Source organism: Phascolarctos cinereus, unplaced genomic scaffold, assembly GCF_003287225.1.
Source record: "Phascolarctos cinereus isolate Bilbo 61053 unplaced genomic scaffold, phaCin_HiC Scaffold_726;HRSCAF=1367, whole genome shotgun sequence".
In the NCBI taxonomy this organism is placed as follows: Eukaryota; Metazoa; Chordata; class Mammalia; order Diprotodontia; family Phascolarctidae; genus Phascolarctos; species Phascolarctos cinereus.
The window spans coordinates 339,096,102-339,122,073 of NW_027556098.1; the positions used below are offsets into that span (position 1 = coordinate 339,096,102).

The 25,972-nt window shown below is 37.7% G+C and overlaps 2 protein-coding genes and 1 long non-coding RNA gene across 5 annotated transcripts in view; 2 read left to right on the forward strand and 1 right to left on the reverse strand.

Moving 5' to 3' along the window:
- TRIM13 (tripartite motif containing 13) overlaps positions 1 to 6,217 on the forward strand; it is a 55,678-nt gene extending 49,461 nt beyond the window's left edge. For all 3 annotated transcript variants that reach the window (XM_020993676.2, XM_020993674.2, XM_020993675.2), the window contains one exon: positions 4,965 to 6,217. In XM_020993676.2, coding sequence (XP_020849335.1) covers positions 4,968 to 6,197 — 1,230 coding nt within the window. In that variant the 5' untranslated portion in view covers positions 4,965 to 4,967 and the 3' untranslated portion in view covers positions 6,198 to 6,217. The remainder of the gene's footprint in view (positions 1 to 4,964) is intronic.
- Positions 310 to 25,972, reverse strand: part of LOC110213368 (uncharacterized) — a 119,285-nt gene continuing 93,622 nt past the window's right edge. The window contains exons 8-10 of the long non-coding RNA XR_013487804.1: positions 21,347 to 21,556; positions 19,358 to 19,409; positions 310 to 6,264 (exon numbers count right to left, since the gene is read on the reverse strand). This is a non-coding gene — a long non-coding RNA (uncharacterized LOC110213368). The remainder of the gene's footprint in view (positions 6,265 to 19,357; positions 19,410 to 21,346; positions 21,557 to 25,972) is intronic.
- KCNRG (potassium channel regulator) lies at positions 8,174 to 13,941 on the forward strand. Its single transcript, XM_020993679.2, has 2 exons — positions 8,174 to 9,177; positions 12,397 to 13,941. Exons 1-2 carry the CDS (start codon positions 8,483 to 8,485, stop codon positions 12,647 to 12,649), a joined length of 948 nt encoding a protein of 315 aa, XP_020849338.1. The 5' UTR covers positions 8,174 to 8,482; the 3' UTR covers positions 12,650 to 13,941.

Genomic DNA, 25,972 nt, shown 5'->3' on the forward strand with positions numbered 1-25,972 from the left:
AAGTTGGGCACAAGGTCTGTTTTTTTTGGCTGTATCAACTTATGAAGACTGTCTAATATGGCTTGGAGAGGTGGTGAATCAGTTGAGGGAATAGTATTTTGAAGAACTCAGGTACTGAAATGTTAATAACACATGTATACCTTTTAAAAAGCTAGAGCATTTTCATATTCTATAATATTTTATTCTTTAAAGAATCAAGTTGGGTGTGTTTTATTGCCCTTTCCCATTTTGTGGGAAAGGAAATTCACACAGTTTAAATGCCTTGTCACATAGGTAGTAACTATTAGAGCCAAGACCAGAACTCAAATCTTAACCTATAATTTTATTTTATTTAATTAAGACAATACAACCCAAATGAAGGTCAGTAAAAATGTAACCTGAATAAAGGGAGCACTTCTACAATTTGTGAAACCATTATACTTCACTAGTGCTCATCATACTTGGCTCGCACTTTTTATGATTTTACTTTTTTGGAGTGAGGGGGGACTACAGCATAGCAGCTAGGTGATGAAGTGGATAGAAGGCTGGACTTGGAGTCAAGAAAACCAGAGTTTGAACATGACCTCAGACCTTACGAGCTGTGACTGTGGGCAACTCAGCTTAATCACTGCCTGCCTCAGTTTCCTCATCTGTAAAATGGGGATAATAATAGCATCTACCTCGTAGAATTGTTGTGAAGATCAGATGAGATAGTAATCATAAAATGCTTAGTATGATGTCTGGCATATAGGAAGCAATATATAAATGTTAGCAGAATATTAGCTGTTACCTCTCAACTAGGTCTTTATCATGAAAAGTGTTTTTAGTAATCATTATGAGTAGATCTAATCCTAAGGTAGAGTGAGAGCTGAGTCCTGCTTCCAAATAAGATTGATTAGGATGCCTGGAAGAAGTTATTTAAAGGGTCATACCTTTTGATTAAAAGATTTCCCTGTGAGGCTGTCTCAGGAAGGACAAATATAGGAAGGCCCACGTATGTACACCAACATATTTCTGGAAGCATTTTTTGTGGTAGCAATGAATTGTAGACAAAGTTGATGCCCATTAAATGGTGAGTGGCTAGACAAATTAAAGCACATGAATTTAATGGAATATAAGAAGTAACAACTAATGAAGATTTCAGAGAAACATGGGAAGATTTATAAGAACTCATGCAAAGTAAAGTAGGCAGAACCAGGAAAATATTATGAATAATTAGAAGATTCTAAATGGAAAAATAGAACTAAAACTGAACACTATAATTATAATAACCAAGTTTAACCCAGAGGATGAAGACTTTCCCCCTTCATTGTAGAGGTGAGGGAATTTGGGTATAAAATATTTTACATATTATTAGACATGATTGATATATTGGTTGGCTGTTCTCTTTTTAAATCTTTGTTACAAGAGCAGGCTCTCTGAATAGAGGACAGGGAAGGTATATATTTGGAAGTGAATATAGTGTAAAAACAAAAGCATCAATGATTTTTTAAAAAATCAGAATAGTTTTATCATCTGCAAAATAGAGATTATAATCCTTGGTACTACATTGTTTGACAGGTATTGGAGAAGTAGTCTAAGATCTTTGGATTGAGGAAATGGGCAATTGAAGTACAGAATATCATAATAGCCTAGAAATACTTGCAAACTGAATCTAAGCAAGAATGAATCCATTTGATTTCATACTTAGTTCTCTTCAAAGTAGAAAATGTCTTTTCCTTTTTTGCCCAACAAGCATTTACTAAGCACCTGCTATGTGTGAAGCATTGACTTGGTCCTTTTATTTTATTTTATTTTTTTTGGCAAGGCAATGGAGTGAAGTGACTTTCCCAGGGTCACACAGCTAGTAAGTGTCAAGTGTCTGAGGCCAGATTTGAACTCAGGTCTTCCTGAATCCAGGGCTGGTGCTGTATCCACTGGGCCATCTAGTTGCCCTGACTTGGTCCTTTTAATAACAACAACAGTAATCTCTAGCAGTTATAGTTCTCTAAGATTTGTAAAGCATTTTGCAAATATTATCTCATTTTATCACAAAAACCCTTGGAGGTAGATGATCCTGTCCATTTTACAGATGAGGAAACTGAGGCTGACAGAAGTTAAAAAGACTTGCCCAGGATTACATAGGTAGTTAAGTGTCTGGGGCAGGGTTTGAACTCAGGTCTTCTGACTTCAGGTCCAGAGCTCTACTGCACCACCTAGCTGCCTCTTTTATTTTCCTAATAACAGAAGGAGAAAATTGTGGGTGATATGGGACTTTACAATGCTGTCATTCTACTTATGATAGCACAGGTTTTTATAGTGGTATTAAATCTACCCTTTTCTGTAGACAAGGAGAAAAATCAACTGCTTTTATAATTAAGCTATAAGAGATCTCGACTGGATATATGTTTGTTTCTATTATGAGTTAAATTAGTTTTTGAAAATCACCAATAAAATAGGGAATTTTTTTCTGATAACTATCCTAGCAGGGTCTAGCAGTCTTGTTACCGGCATTTATTTCTCTTCATGGCCCCTCCATCTCTTCCCCTTTCCCAAGGGTATTATTTCTCAGTTTTTTAGTTCATGACTTGATCATGTTAAGTCAAGTCAAGGAAATGTAAACCATTATTTGTTTTTATGGGAGTTATAGTACATCTATAATCACATTCAATATACAAGGCGCTTATTCTACAAGCACTACTTTGGTGCTAACAACTTTCTATAAAATCTTAATTTTTTCTTGAGAATAATGATAGCAAGCAATTTAAAATTTTCTATACAGATATAGTAGGCACATGGGTAAATTCTATTCAGCTTATTGAATTACTGGTACAAAGAAGGTTAGGAAATTTATAATGCATGGCTAAACATTACATTTACATGTGCGTATACTGAGTGGGGCTGTGAAGTTATCTTCCCAATAGTAATTGTAAAGCTATGGGTTGATTAGGGCTTCTTAACTTGTTTTTCATTCTTAAATTTTTCTTTCTAGTATCTTTCTCACTAGTAAACACCAGATTTTCTTGAGTTTTCTGTGTTCACATTGTAATTTCCTTTGGTTAAAAGCTCTCTCTATACCTTATGTATGTGCTAGAATTAACTCTCCTTCCAATTCCTTGGCTAAGTGCAGAGTCCTTTTCTTCTCCATACGTCATTTAATTTGTACCCCTGGATATAACCCTAAGGAAATACTGGCCTGGCTAGTGGGAATGATGAACAAGGAAGATTCTTTTTCATCTCTGACAGTTCACATTCTGTTATCCCTGACCCCTACATAACCATTGTTTTAGTGCCATGTTGGGGGCTATCTTATCATAATAAAGGAACAGAAGGTACAGTACTGTGGACAAGATAACAGGGCCTGTAGTGGCTGGGAGAAATTCAAGGGAGGGACAAGTCTTGGGTGCTACCAAATCTTTACACACTTAGTTACAAGAGAACTGCAGTATCTCGGAGCTGCTTTGCTATCTTTCTGGAGAACATCTTGGCCTTTGTCCTGAGCCACAAATTCATAGTTCTGTTCAGAACGCTTTTCTCTTCTAATCGAGGCCCACTTCTCCATGTGATGTTCTAAGTTGTTTTTTTTTCAACATCAGTTGATCACAGCTTTTGGCAGTGTTGGGCCGTGCAGTCCTCTCTCAGAAATGAAAGAAGTGATCTTTTCTCGGCCTAATCTATAAGACGCATTTTATAACTTACACAGAACCACGTGAAAGTAGTGAGGTCTGCAAGTCTTTACCTCGTATGAGTACCTGTTTTTTCCACCTTTAAAATAGTGGACACACCCATCATTTTACTTTCAGCTTTTACTTTTGTACTTTGTATTTTAGGATACAAATTTAATCGTAGCTCTCCTCAGATGATCTAATTTTAAAATTACGTTTTTTTCCCTTGATTACTTACATGATTTAAAGGGCCCATAGATTGCTTTTTAGGTTTTGTTGGTATTTGCTTTGGTTCATACTTCCAAAGCCTACTGAATTTAGTAAAGTTATTTGTTTTAAATGATAATTTATTTATTTAATACAGGCTGTCCACCAGTCTTTGGTGAGAGTGGCAAAATTTGGAGTTTATTATCCTTAAGATGGGGAAAGATAAGGAAATCTTGAAAATTTACTTTGTAGGAGGAAGAATGGGGAGGATGGAGATGTTTACTTGCCCAAATAAGCCTAGCAAAGCAGCAGCAAGTAGATATAAACTTTAAATAAGGTTAAGTTATTTGCCGTCTTATCAGTGTCAGTTTTACCTGTAATTCCTAAAGATGATTATTCTTTTTCCATGTAACCAACTAAGAGGACAAGATGCTGTGGAGGCCTGGCCTGAATTTGTATTACTGTGCTCCTTATTTCTAAAGTAGCCCTACAGTGCTTTTTTGTAAGAGCTGACAGTTCGGTTTTGTTCTTTGGGCTCAAAGTAAAAGGCTCGTTCTGTTCAAATACTGAGTAGCTTTGTTCCTGACAGCTAGTGGTCAGCTCCCAGTTTTAAAACAATCAATTGGGTGCCACAAGCTTAACTTGCAATTGTCTCCTAGTCCTTACTCAGCCTCAGCCAACACTTCTGTTGGGGAGCCCACACAGAGGCCTTGTGTCCTGGGCCTTTTAACAAGGAGTATTTAACAGTCCTAGTGGGATGCCTGTATAGGTTTGCCTGTCGATCAGTTTGATAGCACATGAGGCAGACTTTAATACAGTGCTCGATCTTCTGGTTGCTCCTTGCTATTCTAGCCTATTATTCTGATGTGCAGAATCTGGACCAGTAGTATAGTGAAAGAGTGGGACAGGACAGAGAAGAGAAACTTTGAGACATGGCAATACTAAGTCATGACAATTTTAACCTGAGAGTTTTCAGAGAAAAGACTTAGCAGTTTGTGTGTAGGAATGTGCAAGTATAATTCAGACCATCATTTTAGATTAATGAACAGATGATTCTAATTATGAGTAGCCCCTAGTGGAAACTACTGATTAAGTAGAATCAATAAAATGTTTTTCTCCCTCTCTCTTTGACAGGATATGATGGAGCTGCTGGAGGAAGACCTCACATGCCCTATTTGTTGCAGCTTATTTGATGATCCCCGGGTTTTGCCCTGCTCTCACAATTTCTGCAAAAAATGCCTGGAAGGTATCTTGGAGGGCAATGTCCGGAATATGCTGTGGAGACAATCCCCTTTCAAGTGCCCCACTTGCCGGAAGGAAACTTCAGCTACTGGAGTCAATAGCCTGCAGGTCAATTACTCCCTGAAGGGAATTGTGGAAAAATACAACAAGATCAAAGTGTCTCCCAAAATGCCCGTGTGTAAGGGTCACGTAGGACAGCCCCTCAACATCTTCTGCTTGACAGACATGCAGCTGATCTGCGGGATATGTGCCACTCGGGGCAGTCACACCAAGCACGTCTTCTGCTCTATTGAAGACGCCTACGCTCAGGAAAGGAGCGCCTTTGAATCACTGTTTCAAGGTTTTGAGACCTGGCGTAGGGGAGATGCTCTTTCTCGTCTGGACACCTTAGAGACGAGCAAGAGGAAATCCCTGCAACTGCTGACTAAGGATTCCGATAAGGTGAAGGAGTTCTTTGAGAAGCTGCAGCACACCTTAGAGCAGAAGAAGAATGAGATCCTGTCTGACTTTGAGACCATGAAGCTGGCGGTCATGCAGACCTACGACCCAGAGATCAACAAGCTCAACACGATCTTGCAGGAGCAGCGCCTGGCTTTTAACATCGCGCAGGCCTTCAAGGACGTATCGGAGCCCGTTGTATTCCTACAGCAGATGCAGGAATTCAGGGAAAAGATCAAAGTCATCAAGGAGACCCCTTTGCCTTCCTCCGATCTGCCTGCAAACCCTGTATTTAAGAACTTTGATACTAGTCAGTGGGAGGGAATAAAACTAGTAGATGTGGACAAAATGTCATTGCCTCAAGAAACTGTCCCATGCGCCAGCAAGCTTCCTTGGAGCTTCTGTCAGATGCTGGTGGCGCTCTGTCTTGTTGGCCTTCTTGTTTACTTCACTCCCACGGTGTCCCTGGGCGGATCTCTGTTTGATGATTTCTCAATCTGGAAAGCCCACCTCTCCAGCTTCACCTCCAGTTACCTGACAGAATCGGCCGAAATTGCAGATCAAGCAATTCTGTACTGGGAACAGGTGGTGGATGGTGTTTTTGTTTTCAGTGAAAGGTTCAAGAATTACACGTTAGTGTTGCTGAATGGTGTGGCAGAATTTGTTTGCAAATATAAACTATTATAAAAATCTGTTGCAAGCACACAGTCCTATTTCTGTCTTTTGTCCTTAGCTGACAGGACTGACTTACAACCTGTGAAAAAATATTTTAAAAAATACTTGTTAAAGAACACATGCTCTAAACTAGTGGCTCAGATGAAATAGCTTCTGGCAGAAATATCTTTATACAGAAGCATTCCCATGGAACCAACATGCTATGCATGTGTATACTGTTCACGTTAAAAAACTAAGGGTAGGGGCGGCTAGGTGGCACAGTGGATAGAGCACCAGCCCTGGATTCAGGAGGACCTGAGTGCAAATCTGGCCTCAGACACATAACACTTACTAGCTGTGTGACCCTGGGCAAGTCACTTAACCTCACTGCCTAGCCAAAAAAACCCAAAAAAACAAAAACAAAAAAAACTAAGGGTAAAAGTGAAACAGGATGGAATCTTGAAATACCATTTCTCCTCCTAAATGTTTTTTCTAAGCAGGCTTCTCCCTCCCCCAAATTGATTTTATCTAGGCTGTGACAAAAATGGAAAACACAATGAAAACATATGGGATCTATAACATTTTGTACAAATTGCACTACAGTAGTATAAAGTAATTATTTCACAATCATGCAGTAGAGATTGTGCTGAGAAAGTGGTATTTCTTCTATTAATGAGACATCTCCAGAACAAGACATTGTGAAGAGCTGAACTAATTTGATTCTCCCTTTTTTTTTTGTATCTAGTGACGGTCCATTTATTGTTGAATCTTTATGTTAACTAAAATAACTAGTTTACAGTTTTTGGTGGGGTATATTAATATTTTCAGCTTAATTTTTCCACCTTAATAATGTAAATTATCCTTGATGTACTCTGCCCTATTCTTAATTTATCTCTAAATATCTTAAAATATTAGAGCCAGTATGGTTTAGAACTATACTTGAAAATGTTAGTTTCTCCATATATCAATTTTAGGTAATTTTTTAAAAAGCTCTTTTACCTTTGCTATAGTGCTTGAAAAAAAAAGTGCTTAAAAAAAAGAGTTGCAGGTTTCTGTAGTTAAATACGGGAAATTGTTTTTACTCTGCTTCCCCTGGATCAGAACTCTGCAGGTATAGATGAAGGTAAGAAATAGGCCCAACATACGGTAGGAGCAGCTCTCTCTCCTAGATGTCACCAGCAGGTAAATGCCTTTATTTCTGTGTTCCAATTGGAGCTGAAGTATCAAGGCAGCTGAACTACTAAGTGAATTCTCATACTTGAGGGTATACCTTTGTTGTTTTTGTTTTTAAGAAGAGGAATAAAGCTGGTCAGTCACTTGCTGTGACAGATGAAATGTAACCTGTCAACAGGTATTGTAAAGCACAGTTATCAGGCAAACATTGCCCTACCTGCTGGCATGAAAACGCTGTTGCCTGTCTTCTGCAGAGCACATCCTTATTATTATTTCTCTTACTTGGCCAATTTCCCAGAGGAATAAAAAGTGGATCTTATCTTGAAACTGTTTTGCTCTCTACCTGAGCAGTAGAGATACAGGGTGTGCTACTTTAATTGAACTTATTTTATTTTTAATAACTAGAGGAATTTCATGAAAACGAGTGGGTCAACTTGGTTCCCTTTCTTCAGCGGAAATAGGGTAAGGTAATGACTTGAAGGACTTTTCTATCTCTAAAATTCTGTGATTCTGGACAGGAGAGTGAGAAGAAAGGGAAGCCAAATCAAGAAGTTGGTTAAGATGCAGAATTTTCTTTAGGCTGTGGTTTAAAGTTTAGGGAATTAAAATCTGGGTGAAGTGATGGCTGCATCACACCTAAATATCAGGTCTAACGCTATGGCTTTAATTAGAAGGCATCAGGTGATTTTATACTGAATGGATTATAAACAATTACATAGACTTGTTACTCTCTCATCTTCTCTACTATTCTCCATTGCATCCATGAAAATATTTCTTTATACATAGAAATCAGAATTTACCTTTTATAAAAGTGGTTTAGAATTTTATTTTGGAATTGTTAATTCTTTGAAGCTAAAATCTTTTCCTTAAATCATACTTTTAATATTTCATATTACTTTGAAGATAATCTTTGATCAACTTTTTTTTTAATAGAGTGAAGGACAAAGGGTTACTGAGTGCAGATTGAAATTTCTTCTCTAAAGTATCTATCTTGACAACATTCCAAAAGTACTCAGCCTTTCTACCTTTCATTTCCTATACTGGCAGTTACCAAGCAACCTGACCCTGCAAACAAAGCTGCTGGATACAGTATTTACTTTGCTACTGTTACCTGGGAATCCAATCTTGTTTCTGTTGCTCTCTCCATGCCCCCCCCCTTAGATACATCCATTATCTATGATCATAGATCTACTCTACAATTTAGAAATAACCAGAAAGTCAAACTCTGCTTTTCCGCCTTTGGTTGGAAGCTATTAAGGAGAATGAGTAGTCAGGAACTGGTCACTTTCAATGTGGGAGGCAAGACATTCACGACACGGCTCTCCACCATACGACAGTTCCCCATGTCTCGGCTGGCACGCATGTTAGATGGTCGCGACCAAGAATTCAAGCTGGTGAATGGCCAAATTTTTGTGGACAGAGATGGCTTGCTGTTCAGCTACATCCTGGATTTCCTGAGAACTCAACTGCTTTCCCTACCCACTGACTTTTCAGATTATCCAAGGCTCCGAAGGGAGGCTTATTTCTATGAACTTGATCGTCTGGTTGAGCTTCTTGACCAAGAACAGCTAAAGCCTAAGCCAGAAATTTTAGAGGTACGTTTTACGTGCCAGGACACTCGAGCCTTTTTCCGGGTCTTTGGCTCCTGTAGCAGCACAGTTGAGATGTTAACTGGGAGGATTACAGTGTTTATAGAGCAGTCTTCTACCCAAACCTGGAGCAGTAGCTCTTTCCCTGCTCAGAAGACCTTACTTCCAGTCCCACCACAAAGACCTTCATACCATGACCTGGTTTTCCAGTGTGGCTCTGATAATACTACTGGTAACCAGGCTGAAGCCAGGTATTCTGTTCTATTTCAATATGGCTCCTTGCCTCCCTTCCTTTTTGTCCAAATCTTTGATGTTTTTATAAAAACAAAATTTCTAATGCCTAAGATAATTATTTTCCTAGAAAATTTTTTTTTTCAAAATGGTGCTTTGGGACTACTAAGTGGGGTGTGAAACAAAGGATTATTTATACATCAGTTGTTCCATTGCCAATGAAATTGGCTTTTATTCATTGGAAAATTTTATTTTCTCTTAACAGAAATTCTTTTAATTTGACTCTTCTCCCTTTATGATCTGTTCCCCCCCCCCAGGGGTTTCTTCCCTTTTTTAAATTTTTTAAACACTTCCAAGGGAAGATGTTTCTATCCCTGGCCATTCTTCCATATTTCATCTTCAGCATTTAGCTTCTTAGTCATCTCAGAATATATTAATGATGGTATGTCAACATATTAAAGGTGGTTTTGTGACAATATTTTTTAATGCTGGGTTCTTGACAGGATCCTAAAGTTGGCCTCCAATAAGTTGCTACACAGAGGTTATTTAATAACTATATTAATGTTTAATATGATAGATTATAAAAGCTTACTTAAAGTTCTTAGTAATTTTCATTCCCCTGTGTTACTAAAGGTGTAAGATGGCGTTTCTTTTTGGGAAACTATGACTGGATGTGTATGTCATTGATTAAGTTTAAAATGTGTATATAAAGAGACACTAGTGTATTGTGGGGTATTGTCCTAAACTTTAAAAGTTAATGTGAAGGACAACCATACTTAGTACATATGTTGGTGGTATTGTCTTAATCATGAGTAGGTGGCTAATGATTACATTGAGAAAGGGATATGTTAAGTCTTTTTATTTTATGGAGGAACTAATAGCTAGTATCATGGAATCTCTTTAAAAATTGAAGAAATGAGGATAATATTAAAGAATATTTTAGCAGAAATATTCCAGGAGAGTAAAAAAGAAGAGTTTGAACAAACTATAGGCTTTAGATGCACATATGCATAACACAGAGGTTTTTTGGAATAAATTGTAATGAAAAGGCTGACAGGCAATAATAAAGAAACTTAAGATGGGAACCAGAGATGGTCAGGCATTGCCAAGTGACATACTTCTGTTTCTTGGTTATGTTTCTTAGGGGCTGGGCTGATTTTTAAGTCTTAGTGTAAGAATAGTATTAATTTCTTTAAATCTTGTTATTTTAGTAGTTACACCACTAGCATCTATTGAACAAAAGTATTGATTAGTTGATCTTATGAATCTCTTAGCCAAGTGACATAAGATCTTCTTTTAAGTAGTATTTGTTATTCTGTTCCAACCAACAAGTAGAAGGCAGGATGGTACAGGGAAAAAATTACTAGATTGGTACTAAGGGACCAGGTTTCAGAAAGTCACTTAGTGACTCTGGGCCTCAGTTTCCTAATCTGTAAAATGAAAGTATTAGGCTAGATGACCTTAGAAGTACTTTCTAGTTATAAATATGAGCCTATCATACCTCATCATAAGTGTTTTTTGATGTATATATGAATGCTAGCTTTACAGAAGGTGGATAACCTGAATAAATGAACATATTGGGATCTTTGATGCTAGAATGAAAAAACTCTGACCTTTTAACGTGATCATCCATCCATACTCAAGAATCTATTCTTAACCTCTGTGTACTTTCTGCAAGTTAGAGAGGGAATGCTTGAGAGCCTGGGTCTTTCTTTTGTCACCCTGAACCAAAATGCCTGGTGAAGGGCAGCGAAGAAAAGGGTCAGTTTTGGTCTGACATTTCTGGCTCTGAAAGAGAACCACTGAAACCCCATTGTGTTTGGTAGCCATCAGCTTAGATAGTATATAATCTAGATGCATAAGCATCTGTTATTCCAATAATCAATAATCATGTCCAAATCATGTGTTAGATTAGTTTCTTGAAAGCATGAACATTTCCTTAGCATCCAAAATACCTGGATTTGCTGTTTCCCTTGCATCTGCAACTCATTTGATTAAGTTCAACCTAATATCACAGGATCTTAGGTATTCTCTTCTGTAGCATTTGTCCTGTTGCATCTGGTTTCATGAATTTGTTTTAATTCTGGCTCAATGGGAAAATGTGTAAAAAAATTTTTTTAAACTTGCAAATTGTTTTTGGTTTTTATTTCACAGAATATACCTCTTTATTTTTCTTATGGTGCCTTGGAATCTTTTTACCTCTGGCTTGGGGGGGAGGGGAGGGGAGGGAGGGTGCCTCACATGGAATCACATTCTTTGATTCAACTTTTCTTGGTAATGTATACTACTTTGTAATTGTTTACCCTGTATTGTATATATTATATAGAATCTAGTTCTTTCAGATGTTCTAGTAAATTGTTTTATTTCTCAATGTGTTTTTTATGTTTTAAATATGTGCTAGGTTATATTTTGGACTTTGGGAGTAGAGGGAAATACTTTTACTAACATTAAGGAAAAAGTTAATTTTTTCAATAAACAGCTTTCTTTCTTTGGGTAGAGAAATGTGTTTTGTAATTTTGTAATTTTCAGAATACTTTTCCCCCCCTTTTTTTGTACCCTCCTGTACTAGATACTAGTAATTTGAAAAACGGCTACACAGCATTGAGCACAATGTTTAGTTAACCTCTTGTTTTTAAAAAAAGTTGGAGATGTCTTCCATGTCTTTTTACTCTACAAACCTAGAAAAAGTTTAGGCTTTCACATGGAACTAGTGAAGATTAGTTTCCTATCAAAGTGGCTTCCTTGAATGTTATAAGCCAACTGCCTTTATTGTGGGTGTTGATACACCTGTCTGTAAGGCAGTAAAGAGGATGTACATATAAAGATAAAATTTTCTTGATCCTCTACATAGGAGTAGGAAACACAGAGCTACTCATTACTATGTCACATTACACATTTACTATGTCAACAATAACAGGACAAATTTGAATGATTCAAGCAAAGACAGGCTTTATTTTCCCTGTCACATGTGGTCTGGTTCTGTGAATTTTCCTGAATTCGCCAGATGGCTATGGAAGCCTCCCCCCTGCCCTTATTTTGGCTGTATAAATAATAAATTTTGCTTCTTTGGGAAACCAGATTTAAAAGTACATATTATTTAGTCAATATCATGTTATATTTTAAGGTTGAGTGTGTAGATAGTTATAGAGCTAGTTAGTTGTATACTAGTAGTTAGTGGTTTTGGTAGGGGTTAAGAGAATGCTTAAAAAACAAAACATTAATTATTTCTTCTGCTTTAGGTATGTTTCTATAAAGCCTGATAACCGAAAACTGGCCAATGGAAGTAATGTACTAGGACTACTTGTGGACACTTTGCTAAAAGAGGGCTTCCACCTGGTGAGCACTAGGACTCTGTCCTCTGAAGAGAATGTTGAATGCTACAGTTTTGAAAGGATGAATAGGCCCGAAGACCTTACCATAAGTGAAAGAGTGAAACCAGAGCCCACCACTGCAGCCCAGCTGATGCCAGTACAGTCTCAGATAAAGAAATGAAGTGCCTGGTCCTCATTAGACTAAAAAGGGGCATTTCCTTTTAAAAGAGCAACATTCCAAAGGAAAAAAAATTCATGCATATACACATGTAGACACATATGTATCATATATAATTTTTTTTATGGGGGGCGGGTCAGGAATTTCATGCTTTGGGTAGGGTGTGCTGACATGCGCTAAATTCTGGGATAAAAATGCTGGGTCTCTCCTTCAGTCATTTCACAAGCAGTGAGAGCTGCCTCTGAATGAGGATGTGGAAAAAGTCTATTACATTGCTTTAGGAATCAGAACTTGAATATACTGACAGATGATGAGGTGGGCAGGGGTGGTTGTTACAGTGTTTGTTTTTTTTCTGTTATCCTTAAAATTATCCTAAAAATTTGGGTTTTTTGTTGTTTTTTTCCCCACTTTTTCTTCTAAAAAGAAAACTGTAGCAAAATCCAGAATATTTCTTCAACCAGATATTTAAAAGGCCTTGGAGGTCTATTTCTGAATGCACTATAGACCTTCCTTAGAATGTTTAAAAATGTACACATAAATAGGAAAGATATTAAAATGCTCTGAAGACATCATAGACACTATATATACATCAGGGAGATGGGGACCAAAACTGCCATTTCTCTTTTGTTCACTTGAGTGGAAGTAAGCCAGTGTTATCAGGGGGGTGATAGCATTGGAAAGTAGTATTAGTGAAGGAGGAAGAAGGAAAGGAGTGCTAATAATATGCCCATCATATTCTACAAATTAGTATCCCCCCACCCTTTCCCCCAGGATAGAAGGTTGGGATGTTTTTGTTTTCCCTTCTGTCCTGGAGAGCTCAGCAGGCACTGGCCATTTCACTATCTCTGCATTTGTCTCACAGGAGGTGTTCTCTTTCAGATCTTTCTCTCTGAGGTCTGGAAGACTAGGAAGATTTTTGCTATTTTTCCATCTGAAGGGGTTTAACCACAACAAGAGTGGTCAGTGAGAGTTTGGGAAAGGTGTCTTGGGCATTCAGTCCTATCATTCTCAAGGTACTTTCCTTGCAAGTTGCAGGTTTCAAGGCCATCCTCAATTTTCTACATGTGTGCTCCTGAGTTTTCTTATAAATGTGGTGAATCTGCCTTCTCTTCCTAAGTGGGAGTATTTTTTTTAGAAGTTTTAAGGCTAAGTTCCCCATATGAAAGTCATCTAATTGAGATATTTCCCATTTTGATGAATAATGATTTGCATGCTTTTCTTTGAGCTAAAGCTTCCTCGAATGATGAATGTATCATTTTGTACACTTAATAAATTCCATTCTTGTTTTCAAAGAAGGAACTGTGAGAATGTGACTTGTAGGATATAGCCACCTGCTATCTGTGTGACCTTGGGCAAGTTATTCTCTCTGTGACTCAGTTTCCTCATATGTTAAATGACAGGGTTGGATTAGATGGCTTCTAAGGTCACTTCCAGCTCCTTATAATTGGCAGAAAAAGATTCTGTAGCATCTATCAGGAATAATTATTGCCAAAGCTAAAGGCTCTTAAGTTCAGAAGATTCTTGGAAAGTTTAAAAAAAGCAAATGTTTACAAAAGGAGGCCCCCTAATAGTTCTGTTGAAGATCAGGAACATAGAATATGAGTTAGGGACTGGACCTGTGAATTTGAGTGTGGAGAATTCCTGGATAAAGAAACCCTTCTGGCTGAGGCAGCATGGCATAGGACAGGGCACAGGACTTAGATTCAGTGAAACTTGGGTTCAAATCCTGGGGGTAGCTAGGTGGTGCAGTGGATAGAGCACAGGGCCTGGAGTAAGGAGGACATGAGTACAAATCCAGCCTTAGACACTTACTATCACAACCCCAGTTGTCTCCAAAACAAAAACAACAACAAAAAAATCCTGCCTCATACACTTAGTAGCCATGTAATCCCGGACAGGTCCTTTAACCTCTATGGGATTCAAAATTATCATTTGTAAATTGACAGGATTGTCTTAGAGGCGTCTTGGGTAACTTTCAATTCAAAATCTGTGATGCTATAAAACTGCTACCAATGCAGGTTAGCCCCTTCTTTGTAACTTAAGAGAGTTGCCTAGACCGAGCAAATTTGTCAGTCTGACATGTGACCTGATATATGGTTTAGTGGCTCATGCTTCTATCTGAGTTAGACACCATTGGCCTAGAATACTGATTAGGGTTAAATGATTTGCCTGGGGTCATGCTGCCAGTTTGTGTCTGAGGGAGGACTTGAACCCAGATCGCCTTGGCTTCCAGGACAGCTTTCTTATCTACTACATCACATTACATAGTGGGCAAAGGATAAAGAACAAAATAAAATACAAACATTACACAATTATTGCAGGTTTACAGGAAAGTTTTCTCTCAACTCTGTGAGCCAGTCAGGAAATTAAGGGCAAAGTGACTTGTCCATGGTCATGCTAATATCAGGGCTTTAGGATTTAGATAATAAATCCCCTGACACTAGAAGTATCATTCTCCACTATTCTCCCAACTGGAAATGCTTCAGGAGGCCTGGGGTGGTAATAGTGAGGTCATCTTCATTTAAGGTAAGTAGGCACTTCCTTTTCTAATAATGCTTTATATCTTTCATATGATTCTTTTGTGACCTCATAAGGCTGTAACAGAGGAGTGACAACCATTTGTTTTACCTGCTTTTCATTCAGCCCTTCTTCCCAATCTTATATGACTCTCCTTCCATTACTTTGTGCCTCTGCCAAACTGTAGCACTAACTGTCCAACAAATTAAATGTGCCACCTGCCACCTCCATGCATTTGTTCAGGACCCCACTCCCGGGGGATGGCTAGAGTACGTTTTCTCCTCATCTTTGCTGTTAAAATCTTCTACTTCTTCCTTCCTTCTTTTTAAATTTATTTTCAGTTTTTTTAATGAGGCAATTGGGGTTAAGTGACTTGCCCAGAGTTACACAGCTAGTAAGTATTATGTGTTTGAGGCCAGATTTGAACTCAGGTCCTCCTGACTTCAGGGCCAGTGCTCTATCCACTTTGCCACCTAGCTGCCCCCATCTTCCACTTTTTCCAAGGCTGAGCTCAGCTGCTACCTGTTCTATGTAGGTTCCTCAGATTTTTCTCCAGCAAAAAGTGTTCCCTCCCTTCGCAAATATTCCCAAAGTACTTTGGACTTTTTCTTTCCCACTGTTAAACATGCTGTACTCCTAAGCAGATAGTACGTGCTTTAAAGGCAGAAAGCCTTGTTTTTATTTTTGTTAGCTATGTTATTTTCTTTACCACAGACATCAATTTTAGTAATCTACCATTCATTCTATACTATTATATTCTGAGTATCCTTTTATTGATTACAAAAAACTGACATCTATGGTGAAGAAAATAATGTAGATTAAAGTTTCCAAAGAAGATATTCCAATTCAGGAAATGTTTGGACTCCCTACTGGTATGTTTTTAGTTCACTTATGTTTACAGGAAAGAACAATGGTAGGAATGGAAATAATACTTGTTGAGCTAGAGTGTGTAAAATGTCACTGCATATGGAAACCTAAGATATAGCATGAAATGCAGCAATTACACCTTACAAAAATAAAACTGGGTTTTAAACTTTGATGCTATCACAAAGCTAAAGTTATATCACAGTTTTTTTGTTGTTATTGGGGGAAATCACAATTTAATGTTAAAAATACATATTCTTCATGGAAAAACTTTTTTCAAAATGTGTCAGAAAGCTTCTTGTTCTAGTAAAATTTCCTGAATTCTCTTGATTATTTGAGCACACCTATAGACATGATCTCATTAATCCCCCAAAGATCCAAACTGTAAGCATAGAAAGTGGAGTGGGTATTGGAAATGGGATGCTAGGACACAGCAATAAAACTAAATTGTGGCTTGGAAAGAAAGTGTGACATTGTCAAAGGAAGCAGGGGTAAGTAGATGGTAAAATACCCCAAACTGAACATTTGCATAGGATCAAGGGGCTTTTTGTTTCTTGGCTGAATTGGTTCTTGTTTGTCTCTTGTTTAAAATCATAAGCAAACAGTGGCAAAAGCTCATGCTATAGACTTGTTTATGTAGCTCTTACAACTGCCTGCCACCACCATGTCTCCTTTGCTCAAGAAAGCAGTGGCTTGTTTCAGTTCACTAGATTAAGAAGAACTGCTTCAGTTGGCATTTTCTGTGGTTCAAGAAGGTTAGTTTTGATTTTGCTGCAGTTCCAGGGTTTTACCTTAGATTTTGTAAGGCTCAGCAGCTTATATTTCTATATGTCTAGAAGGTTTCTTTCTGGGTTGAGATTTTCTGAAAAGCAAGCACACCCTTGGTGTCTAGTTCGGCTTTTGTATGTGATTATGATTTGCCAATTAGCAGTTGTTCCCAGGTTATGGTAAAATTAGAACCAGTTTGGCCTCCTGCCAAGTTTTGGTTGACCAAAAAGACTTGAGATATAACAGTGGAATGAATGGTCACTGGACAGCAACCTGGGAACTATATGTTACAGACTCTCTCATGTCCACCTACTCAGTGTTTCTCACTTGTGTACTGTGATTGCATTTGCCAAAATCTAGCGTAGCTTTGTAACCTTTATTTGTATTCATTTTCAATAATAAATTGTAAAAATGCTCACATTAAAATAAATGAATATCACAAGAGACATTGCTAAAAAGAAATAGGAGCAGCCAAGAGAGATGCCTCAGTCACATTCTATTCTATGGTTCCTTCTGGAAGCCAAATCTGTAAAAGCCAGTGTAAAAAAAGGTTTAAAGGTTTAGGGAAAAAAAAGGTTTTAAAACATTCTAGAAACAATAAGGGAAGAGAAAAGTATGTTGCTATGGTATTTTGGAACTTCTGGAGCTTCTGACTCAGTCAAAGCAAAATTTTCTCCTGTGAATTGGCCCATCAAGAACTATCAGGCTTTCTGTTAGGTCTACAGGGTCCCTTGACTAGAGCAGAGATGAGAAACGGCCTTGTTACTGTAATGTTACTTTCCCTCCTAGAATGGAGACATAGAAATTAAGTGAACCTACCAACAAAAATCTGCAGGGTTGATAAGAAAAGCAAAAACTTTGGGAGTAGGTGGGAGAGGAATCAGCAGGATAAACTTTAAAAATTCAAATACTAAATAAGTGATGAAGTATATGGGACTTTTGCTTATAAAGCTGAAATGCCACTTGTCCAGTGTTAGCCCTTTTTTCAAACCTATCCTTCAGGCTGGCTGTCTCACCCCAGCACTGGCCACCTGGCAGTTCCTAAAGAAGGCTACTCTTGAGATTCCATATGTACTGACTGATGAGTTTACCAGTTTCGTAGTTTTAAAAAAAAAATTATTTTAGCTCTTTCTTGCCATGTGGATTTCAGTATTGAAATGGAAATTTAAACCACCACGGGTCCATTACCTAAGTTCTTATCTCAACAGATTACAACAGAAACCGGAACTGAACTGGAACTGAACACTCAGGGTCAAGACTATGCCTTGCATGGCTTTTGTGTTCTCCAGAGTGCCTTGCAGAATTCTGGTTACGTAACGGGAGCCTATGCCCTCCTAGTGAACTGAACAAAAAGGAGAAGCCTTATTTTCACTATGTTCAGGATCTGGGGGAAACCAGATTCTTTTCTACAGACCTTACTGCAAATGAATTAGGGTGATAATAACTTACCAGCCTCAGTTTCCTAATCTGTAAAATGGGGATAATAATAGCATTGACCTTCTAGGGCTGTTGCAAGGATCAAATGAATTAATATTTGTAAAGTATTTTGCAAAACTTAAAGCACTGTATACCAGCTGTCCTCCTCCTCCTCATTTACTATTAGTACAAGTATTAGTACTACTACTAATTAGTACTACATAAAATAGGATAAGGACAGGTACTGGAACTGGGATTCATTGGCAGAGGGAACTCCTAGATGAGTTCATTGCAAGTCAGCACCTTCTTTCCAACTTGTCTTGAGAGCCACTCAGGGCACTGATAGGTTAAGCGACTTCTCCAGGGTAACACTGCTAGCATGGGTCAAAAGCACTTCTTCAACTTGAGATCTTCTCAGCTTTGAGACCTGCTATCTGCTACCACACCATGGAGCCTCTTCTATTTAAATTCTCTCAAACATTCCAGATAGAAGCAAGGTGGGGTAGTGCTAATCATGGAGTCAAGGCCTAGGTTCAGATGCTGGCCCATGGTAATTACTAGTCATGTAACCTCAATGTACTTCAGGTGACTTATCTGTTAAGTCATAGAAGGGTTGCAATCTGCCCCTCTGGTGGAAGGAGTTACTGTATTAAGAGTTCTGTAACTCAAGAGATGACAGATCCTTTCTTTATATGTTCATAAAACACCTCATACAGGATTTTTATCAGTCAAAACCCAGTAGGACTACAGTACTTGGAATAAAAGAGAGACAATACCAAATCCTCAATTAAAAGTCAAGAACATAAGAGGCAGTATGGTATATTTGGAAAAGACTCATGCATTTAGACTAGAGTAAGAAGACCTGGATCTCAATCCTGGCATTGCCAATTTCTATGTATATAACCTTGAGCAAGTCACTGGGCTTCAGTTTCCTGATCTGTAAAATGAAGGGGTGAGATGATGGGAGGATTCTATTTGGGATGGAGATGTTACTGGGAAGTCCTTGGGGGTATAAATACAAAAACGCTATAAACAACATTACATTAACAAGTAAATGCTATGATCCTATAAACTTTCAGAGACTACAGATTCAGTATGGTTTACTTCCACAAATTACATGTCCCGAAGATAGAAAATTTCACTTACCTCCCCAATTTGAATGCAGTGGACAGCTGGCCAAGTCTGTGGGACAGTTGTACTAGGTTGGAAACAACAGTGGTAAGTATTTCCCTGCTGCAGGTAACTGAATTTGGAGTTCACAGAAATAGAGTGAAAGGGCTCATGGCCCAAAACATTCTGGGTTACCTTAAAGATACACACTACTGAGGTTTTTAGGGTATTTTAAAAGCATATGTTAAGTTTCAAGGTTCTTCATATTACAAGATAAATTTAACTTAACATAGTATAAAATGAGATCTCTCTCTAGAAATGGATGACCACTTTGCCCAGCAGTTAGCAACAAGACAACCTGAGAAAGACCTTTCAAATTATCTTAATGGGTAAAGTCTAGTTCTAGGTCTAAGGTGCTCACCTTCAGAAAGGAAAAAAAATTTTGCTTTGCTTTCTTTGAAACTCAGACCTCCTTGTCATCTTTAAAGCAGTTTACAATTTCCCAAAGTAATTTCCTTTGGAAATACATTACATTTCTCCACCATATTATTTTGCTTAGCACTTTTAGAAGTAAGCTGAGTAGCTGGAGAATGGAATGGATGGAGAAAGTCCACTAAGTTATAGACTTGAGATAAAACCTTCAGCTGCTCCCTCTCTGTACCTCTGGCCCCATCCATAAAAATTAAGAAATCTTGTCCAACTCCTTTCTAAATTTCCTTTTGCATCACTTCTTACATTTATTTTTGTTTAGCATAAAAGAATTCTATTTTCCTCACAATGTCAATTCCACTCTAGGGAAGTTTGTTCTGATTGATGTTTTCAATTATGTTTATTTTTCCTACAATTCAGTTTAGCATGCCAGGTATTTTTGCCTTTCTCTTTTTTGAAGTAAGTGGAACTGGAATCTTGAATATTTTCCCCAATTTGATTACATACTTCTCACTTCAGAAATAAAGCTATGTCATTCTGCAAAGTTTTATCTGATGGAATTGTCTGGACTTTCTACCCTCTATCCCATCCCTTCAACCTAGTTCAATCTTTCTTTCAATAACAACGTGGAAGGATCATGTCTGTTGGTGAATACAACATTTTCCAGTTGGTGGACAACATCCCTAGTATTTGTGGGTCTAACTGTATAAATAATATCACTGAAGGAATTTTCCAAAAGGCATAAGCTGCAAAAATATGATACGCTAAGAAAAAAGGGGAAAATTTTAATTCATTTTTGGATTGCTTATATAGTATTCCCAATTGTCCTTTTATACTTTAGCTGCTAAATCTCTTTCCCCACACTGTTTTTGGAGAAAGGGTGCAATTATCCCTAGCTGGTAATCCTCAATAAATCTTTAACCTCTATGAGGGTGATTTCCAAATCAACATCTATAGTTGTTCCCCTTTTACCTGTGCTCCACATTTTCTAATATCTACAAAATAACTCTTCTCGTATGTCCTGCCATCACCTTAAACTCCATGTTTAAAACTGAACTCGTCATCTTTTCCTCCCTAAAACTAGATCCTCTTGCTAGTTGTGACCTCTCTTTCAGAGGTACTGACTCTATTCCTGGTCTTCAAGTCTAGACACCTGGGCGTCTTTCTCCTATATCCAGTCTATTACCGACTTGGGCCTTTTCTTAGATAATCTCACTGAATCCTTGTCATTTCTTCTCTTGGATTTATTCTTTCCATTTCTAAGACTATTAGATCTCAAAACCTTATTTTAGCATTACCACAACAGACTCCTACCTGCTCTATGTGTCTTTTTTTTTTCCTAGTCAATCTTATGTTACTCTAGAAACGGAAACAATCGTGGCACCAAGCACCTGAGTTACTTTTGAGAATTGTCACCCCTCATTTAAACTTATATACCCAGAAACCTAAGAAATCCACTCTATTGGACAAATGTGACATTAATCTAGTTACAAGCATGCTGGCCATAAGCAAATTTTTATTCCAACAGTCATGTGTGCAGATGATGCTGGCAGCATCAGAAAGCCAGTACCCCACTCAAAGTCCCCAGTCACTTACTGTTCCGGGATCAGGAATCTACGGCCTGTTTCACTGTCATGAATCTGCTTCAGCTGTACCCTCCACTGGCATGAGCTACCTCCCACCTCTTATGGGTGGGAGACGCTCTCACAGATTCTGCTGGATGCTGTTGCCTTCTCCAGAGGTCTGCAGCTTTCCCCAGCCACGTAGGGGAGCATAAGCAGTTCCCACTTTCGCAGAACTGTGTTCCTGGAAACCGCGTTGTAAAGTGGATCATCATAATTGCAAATGGTATTTTCCCATAAGAACAATGTTAAAAATTAGGAGTTAAAATTGAAGCCCTGGCATAAAGTAAATCATGGCTATGATTAATAATATAATAAAACAAGGATACAACTATAAGCTTTTATAGTCATGTAAAAAGCTAAGTTGTGTTCTGGATCCTATAAAATGGAAATTAATGTCCTGTATACATTGTTTATACAAAAAAAAATTCCAGTGTGTATAACATAAAAGATACAACTGTGCTGTATCATTAATTTGACATTAGAAATGCTTATTATAGTAAATGATTAAATATTTAATTTGCAATGTATTATTATTCCTTTTCCTCTTAATAAATTTCTATATAAAGCAAAATCATTCAAAAATCATTCCATAGACCTGAGAAGAGGGGTTCTTGAACTTTTTTTTCCATGAACCCCTTCTTTGAATGATTTTTAAATAATGAAGAAGATGCTAAATTTCAGTTACAGGTTAGTGAAAACAAAGATGTAGCTTTTTTGTTTTTTCCCCATTCAAGGCCACAGACTCCCTGAAATCTATTCATGGACCTTGGGCTAAGAACTTTTACAGAGCTACCCTTAAGGACTATGGTAGGTGATCAATATACATTTGTACTCTTCCAGTATACCTTCCAAAATTCCTCAGAAGGCAGTATTCCTTTCTCATTATGGCATTTCCTCACTGAAAAAGCATTTTTTAGTAACAAGGGCAGACCTAACGTTTCTTCCTTTTGCCTACTCTACCTTCTCAGCTTGTTCAAAGTGGGTTCTCATCAGAAAAGTGAAAGGCTACCAAGAAGCAATAAAAAACATCCGAAATAACTTAATTTTATAAGGTAGGGAAGTTACAAGTTTTATACCATTTTATAGATAAGGAAACTGAGGTTCAGAGAGCTTATATGACTTGTCCAAGGTCAGCCAGCTAATAAATGGCAGAGTGGAACTCACTCAAACCCAGGCCTTTTGACTCCAAGTTCAGAGCACTTTTCACCAATTACATTGAGTTTAAAAACAAAGCATATAGAATTGTTAAAACAAGGATTCTAATTAGGCATGCACCTTTGTGCCAGAGCAAACTGCCAACGTGGGATAAAGGAGTTAAGTAGTAAGATACTTGCAACTATTAGGTGGCATGGAATGAGTACAGCAGAGATGCAGAAAAAGTGGGAGAGCCTGTGTTAGCAAAAATGAATTTGAGAAACTGAATGATGATATAAGCCAAGAATGAGTAGTTATTGAGCAAAGTGTACAGTTCCTGCTGTAAAAACAGATCAAGAGCCTTCTCCTCCAAAGGCTGTTCCACTGATGCTAGAGCTCAGTCATTTCACAGGGGTAAGCTCAACCACATCCAGGATACAGAAATCAGAGCAGTGTCTTTGTGCCCTTCTCTCATTTCTGTCTTTGTGTGTGTGTGTGTGCGTGTGTGTGTGTGTGTGTGTGTGCGTGTGTGTGTGTGTGTGTGGGAGATGTCACAGTGACAATACCATACACAGGTGACTTCTGTTTTTTCTCCAGTACACCTTCCAAAATTCTTCAGAAGGCTGTATTCCTTTCTCATGATTGCATCCTAACTTTCAAGGGCCTATCAAACCACTTTTTTTTTGTCAGCTTTGTCCCAAGAGGCATCAGGACACCTGGATTAAAAACAAGCATCTTTCTCTCTCTCCCCATCCCCTCTTCTTCCAGCCCATGTTGCACTTATTTCTCATAATTTTTTTTAACATGTACCCTTTGTCCCATTCAGGCCAGTCTCCTCCCTGGCGTATCCCCAAACCATGCTCATTTCCACTTCTGTCTTTAGCTCATGCTGTTTCCCCAGCCCTGAATACTCCTCTTTCATCCCTCCTACCTTTTCAAATCTTACCATTCTTTAAGGTTCAAATAAGTCCAACCTCCTCTGACTACTCTAACCCACAATGACTGTTCTTTTTTCAGTACTACATTATTTAGCACTCAATTATCCTCTAATTGTTTCAAGGGTATGAGTTTTATTTCCCCAAGTGCTAACATTTTTTGTAACCTTCAAAGTTTTTAGCACATCAGTGGACACACAGTACACACTCAATAATTATCTGTTGATTGCCTCATTTCTACTAAAAAATGCAGTCTTTTCAAAGGTATTTCAGAATATCATTTTAAAAAATGTATATAATTAAAACTGTTTTAATTATAAAACCTCAAACTCACTTGCTAAATCAAACCACATCACTCACAAATGACTGAAATGGATCTGAATGTGAGCAAAACTCTACCACCCAATTGCTACTGGCATATTTTTTTAAAAATTTTTTAAAAAAATTTATTTATTTATTTTTTTACTGGCATATTCTAAAGCCGAAAGTATTATCATTCTTGGCATAACATAACAGGGTTAGCAGTAGCAGCATCCCTTCAGCCTTCAGAAGCAGGAGGTTTTCAAACATATCAACTTCATGGCTTTGTTTATAGCAAACAAATGCATTTGAGAGAAGTCATATCCTATTGTACTTGTAGGGTTTAAACTGTGTTACTCAGTAACGAATATGTGATATGACTGTTTCAGACCTATCCAGTGAAGCTTTGGTTAACAACCAGAACTCATTTGATTTGAATTGAGGAAAAGACAGTTAATCTGATTTTTAACCCTTACATCATGCTTTTAGTGGAAAGGATAAATCCTAAGAAAAAGTATTATGGATTTTGTAGAAACAAAAAAATGACCATAGCAGACACATTAAAAGGCACAATTTCTAGGGAAATCTTGGAGACAGTGCATCCTGATTCCAATCTCCTAAACCTTCCACACATACTGGCACATTCTGAAGTAGTAATACGTGTTCAGATCTTTAGTCACTGAAGGACTCAATTATACTCACTATACTCTTACTTACTGAAGCAAGAATGTGTATTCGTACCTTTTAGAAAGATTTCCAACCAGGGCCAAAGGAAAAAAAAAGTTAAATAAGCCAAAATATTTAATAATCAAAATATTCCATTTCCACAAATGTTCTTGTTGACCAGTGTTTTCTAGCAATAATGAAATTGGTTTTACAATTATGTTTATGCACGTATATCTCTATATATCTATTTGTGGGTCTAATTTCTTTCCAGAATCCATGTGCTTGGCTGGTTTTCCTATACTTATGTCCAGCACTTCACACATCAAAAGGATCTTTAATGAAAAACAAGGGTAGCAGAAATAATTGAGCTTTGATTGAGGCTTTTTTTAACACTGGCAAAATTAAATATGTTATTTCCAGCAACCCTAAGCACTATTTTGCTTTGTATACTGGTACTGTGGATTATTTAAAAACTAAAACAAAACAAAAAACCCAAACTACTTTTCTTTGTTTTTACAAGTAATATGCTGGTTTAACCAATAATTTGGAATCCAACATTTTAGTACTTGTAATGCATGTGAGGAAGTAGAAAGGGCACCCAAGAAGGTGGGAAGAGCTGGAAAAGACCAACCTGTAATTGAAGATGAAAGACGCTGGTTTAAAACGCACACATTTTTAGTTAAAAAAAATGACATGAGCTATTTCATCAGCACAAGAATAGCCCACCCTTCTGTGTAAACTGTCCTTATGAATGGAGGAGTTTCCTTAACACATGAAGCACAACCATGAATTTGAGAGTGCTGCAGTATCTCTCGCTTCTTGTTCTGCCTCATTCCATGGCCTTTTCTAACTCGGTGGGAAGGTTTTATCTTCTCATTCATACCTGACTGTTATCTTAATAAATTACATTTTGATGACATTAGAAAGATTCTTTATCAAAGACGATTGCTTCAGAACAAAGTGAGCTGGGGGCTGGATAAATAGCTGTTTGATGAGGGTTAAGTCACAGCAGTTTCACCCCATGAGACATTTAAAAGGTTACTAGATGAAGCAGGAGATAGTAAATCACAGGCCACATACTCTTCAGAATCTTCAAGTTGATCTGATTTAATTGCCTTATTTTGCAACTGCACTGAACAGTATCCTAAAGTTTCCAATTTTTGACAAACATTATTAATGTTAAACAGAGGCAGCCTGGTACTGTGCATAAGACAGAAGATCTAGTCTCTGATGCTAGCTGACCCTGAGGGTCACTTAACCTATCAAGTTCCTGCAACTTCCTAGGACTCACTTAAGAAGTTGTAGCCTGGTTGTGATTTCTCCTGGTATTAGAAGTTCTCTACACTGGAAATCAGTTGTTTCAGATAGCTGCACAACAATTTTAAGAAAACTTTATTAAACTCAACTACTAAAGTTCTACTCTGCTGCCTCATCATGGTGTAGAGATGGCTCTGGAGTCTCAGAAGCAATGCCAGTGGAGTACAAGCTCTGATAAACCTTACCAAAGTACAATAGCTTCACATGTGGGCTAAGTGATAGACTGTATGTACGTCTGTCACCTA

Bases quoted from the DNA above. Each gene is read 5' to 3' on its own strand.
- KCNRG (XM_020993679.2), top strand. From the start codon at position 8,483: ATGCCCCCCCCCTTAGATACATCCATTATCTATGATCATAGATCTACT. The intron at 9,178-12,396 runs GTATTCTGTTCT...CTTCTGCTTTAG, and splicing joins GGTAACCAGGCTGAAGCCAG to GTATGTTTCTATAAAGCCTG.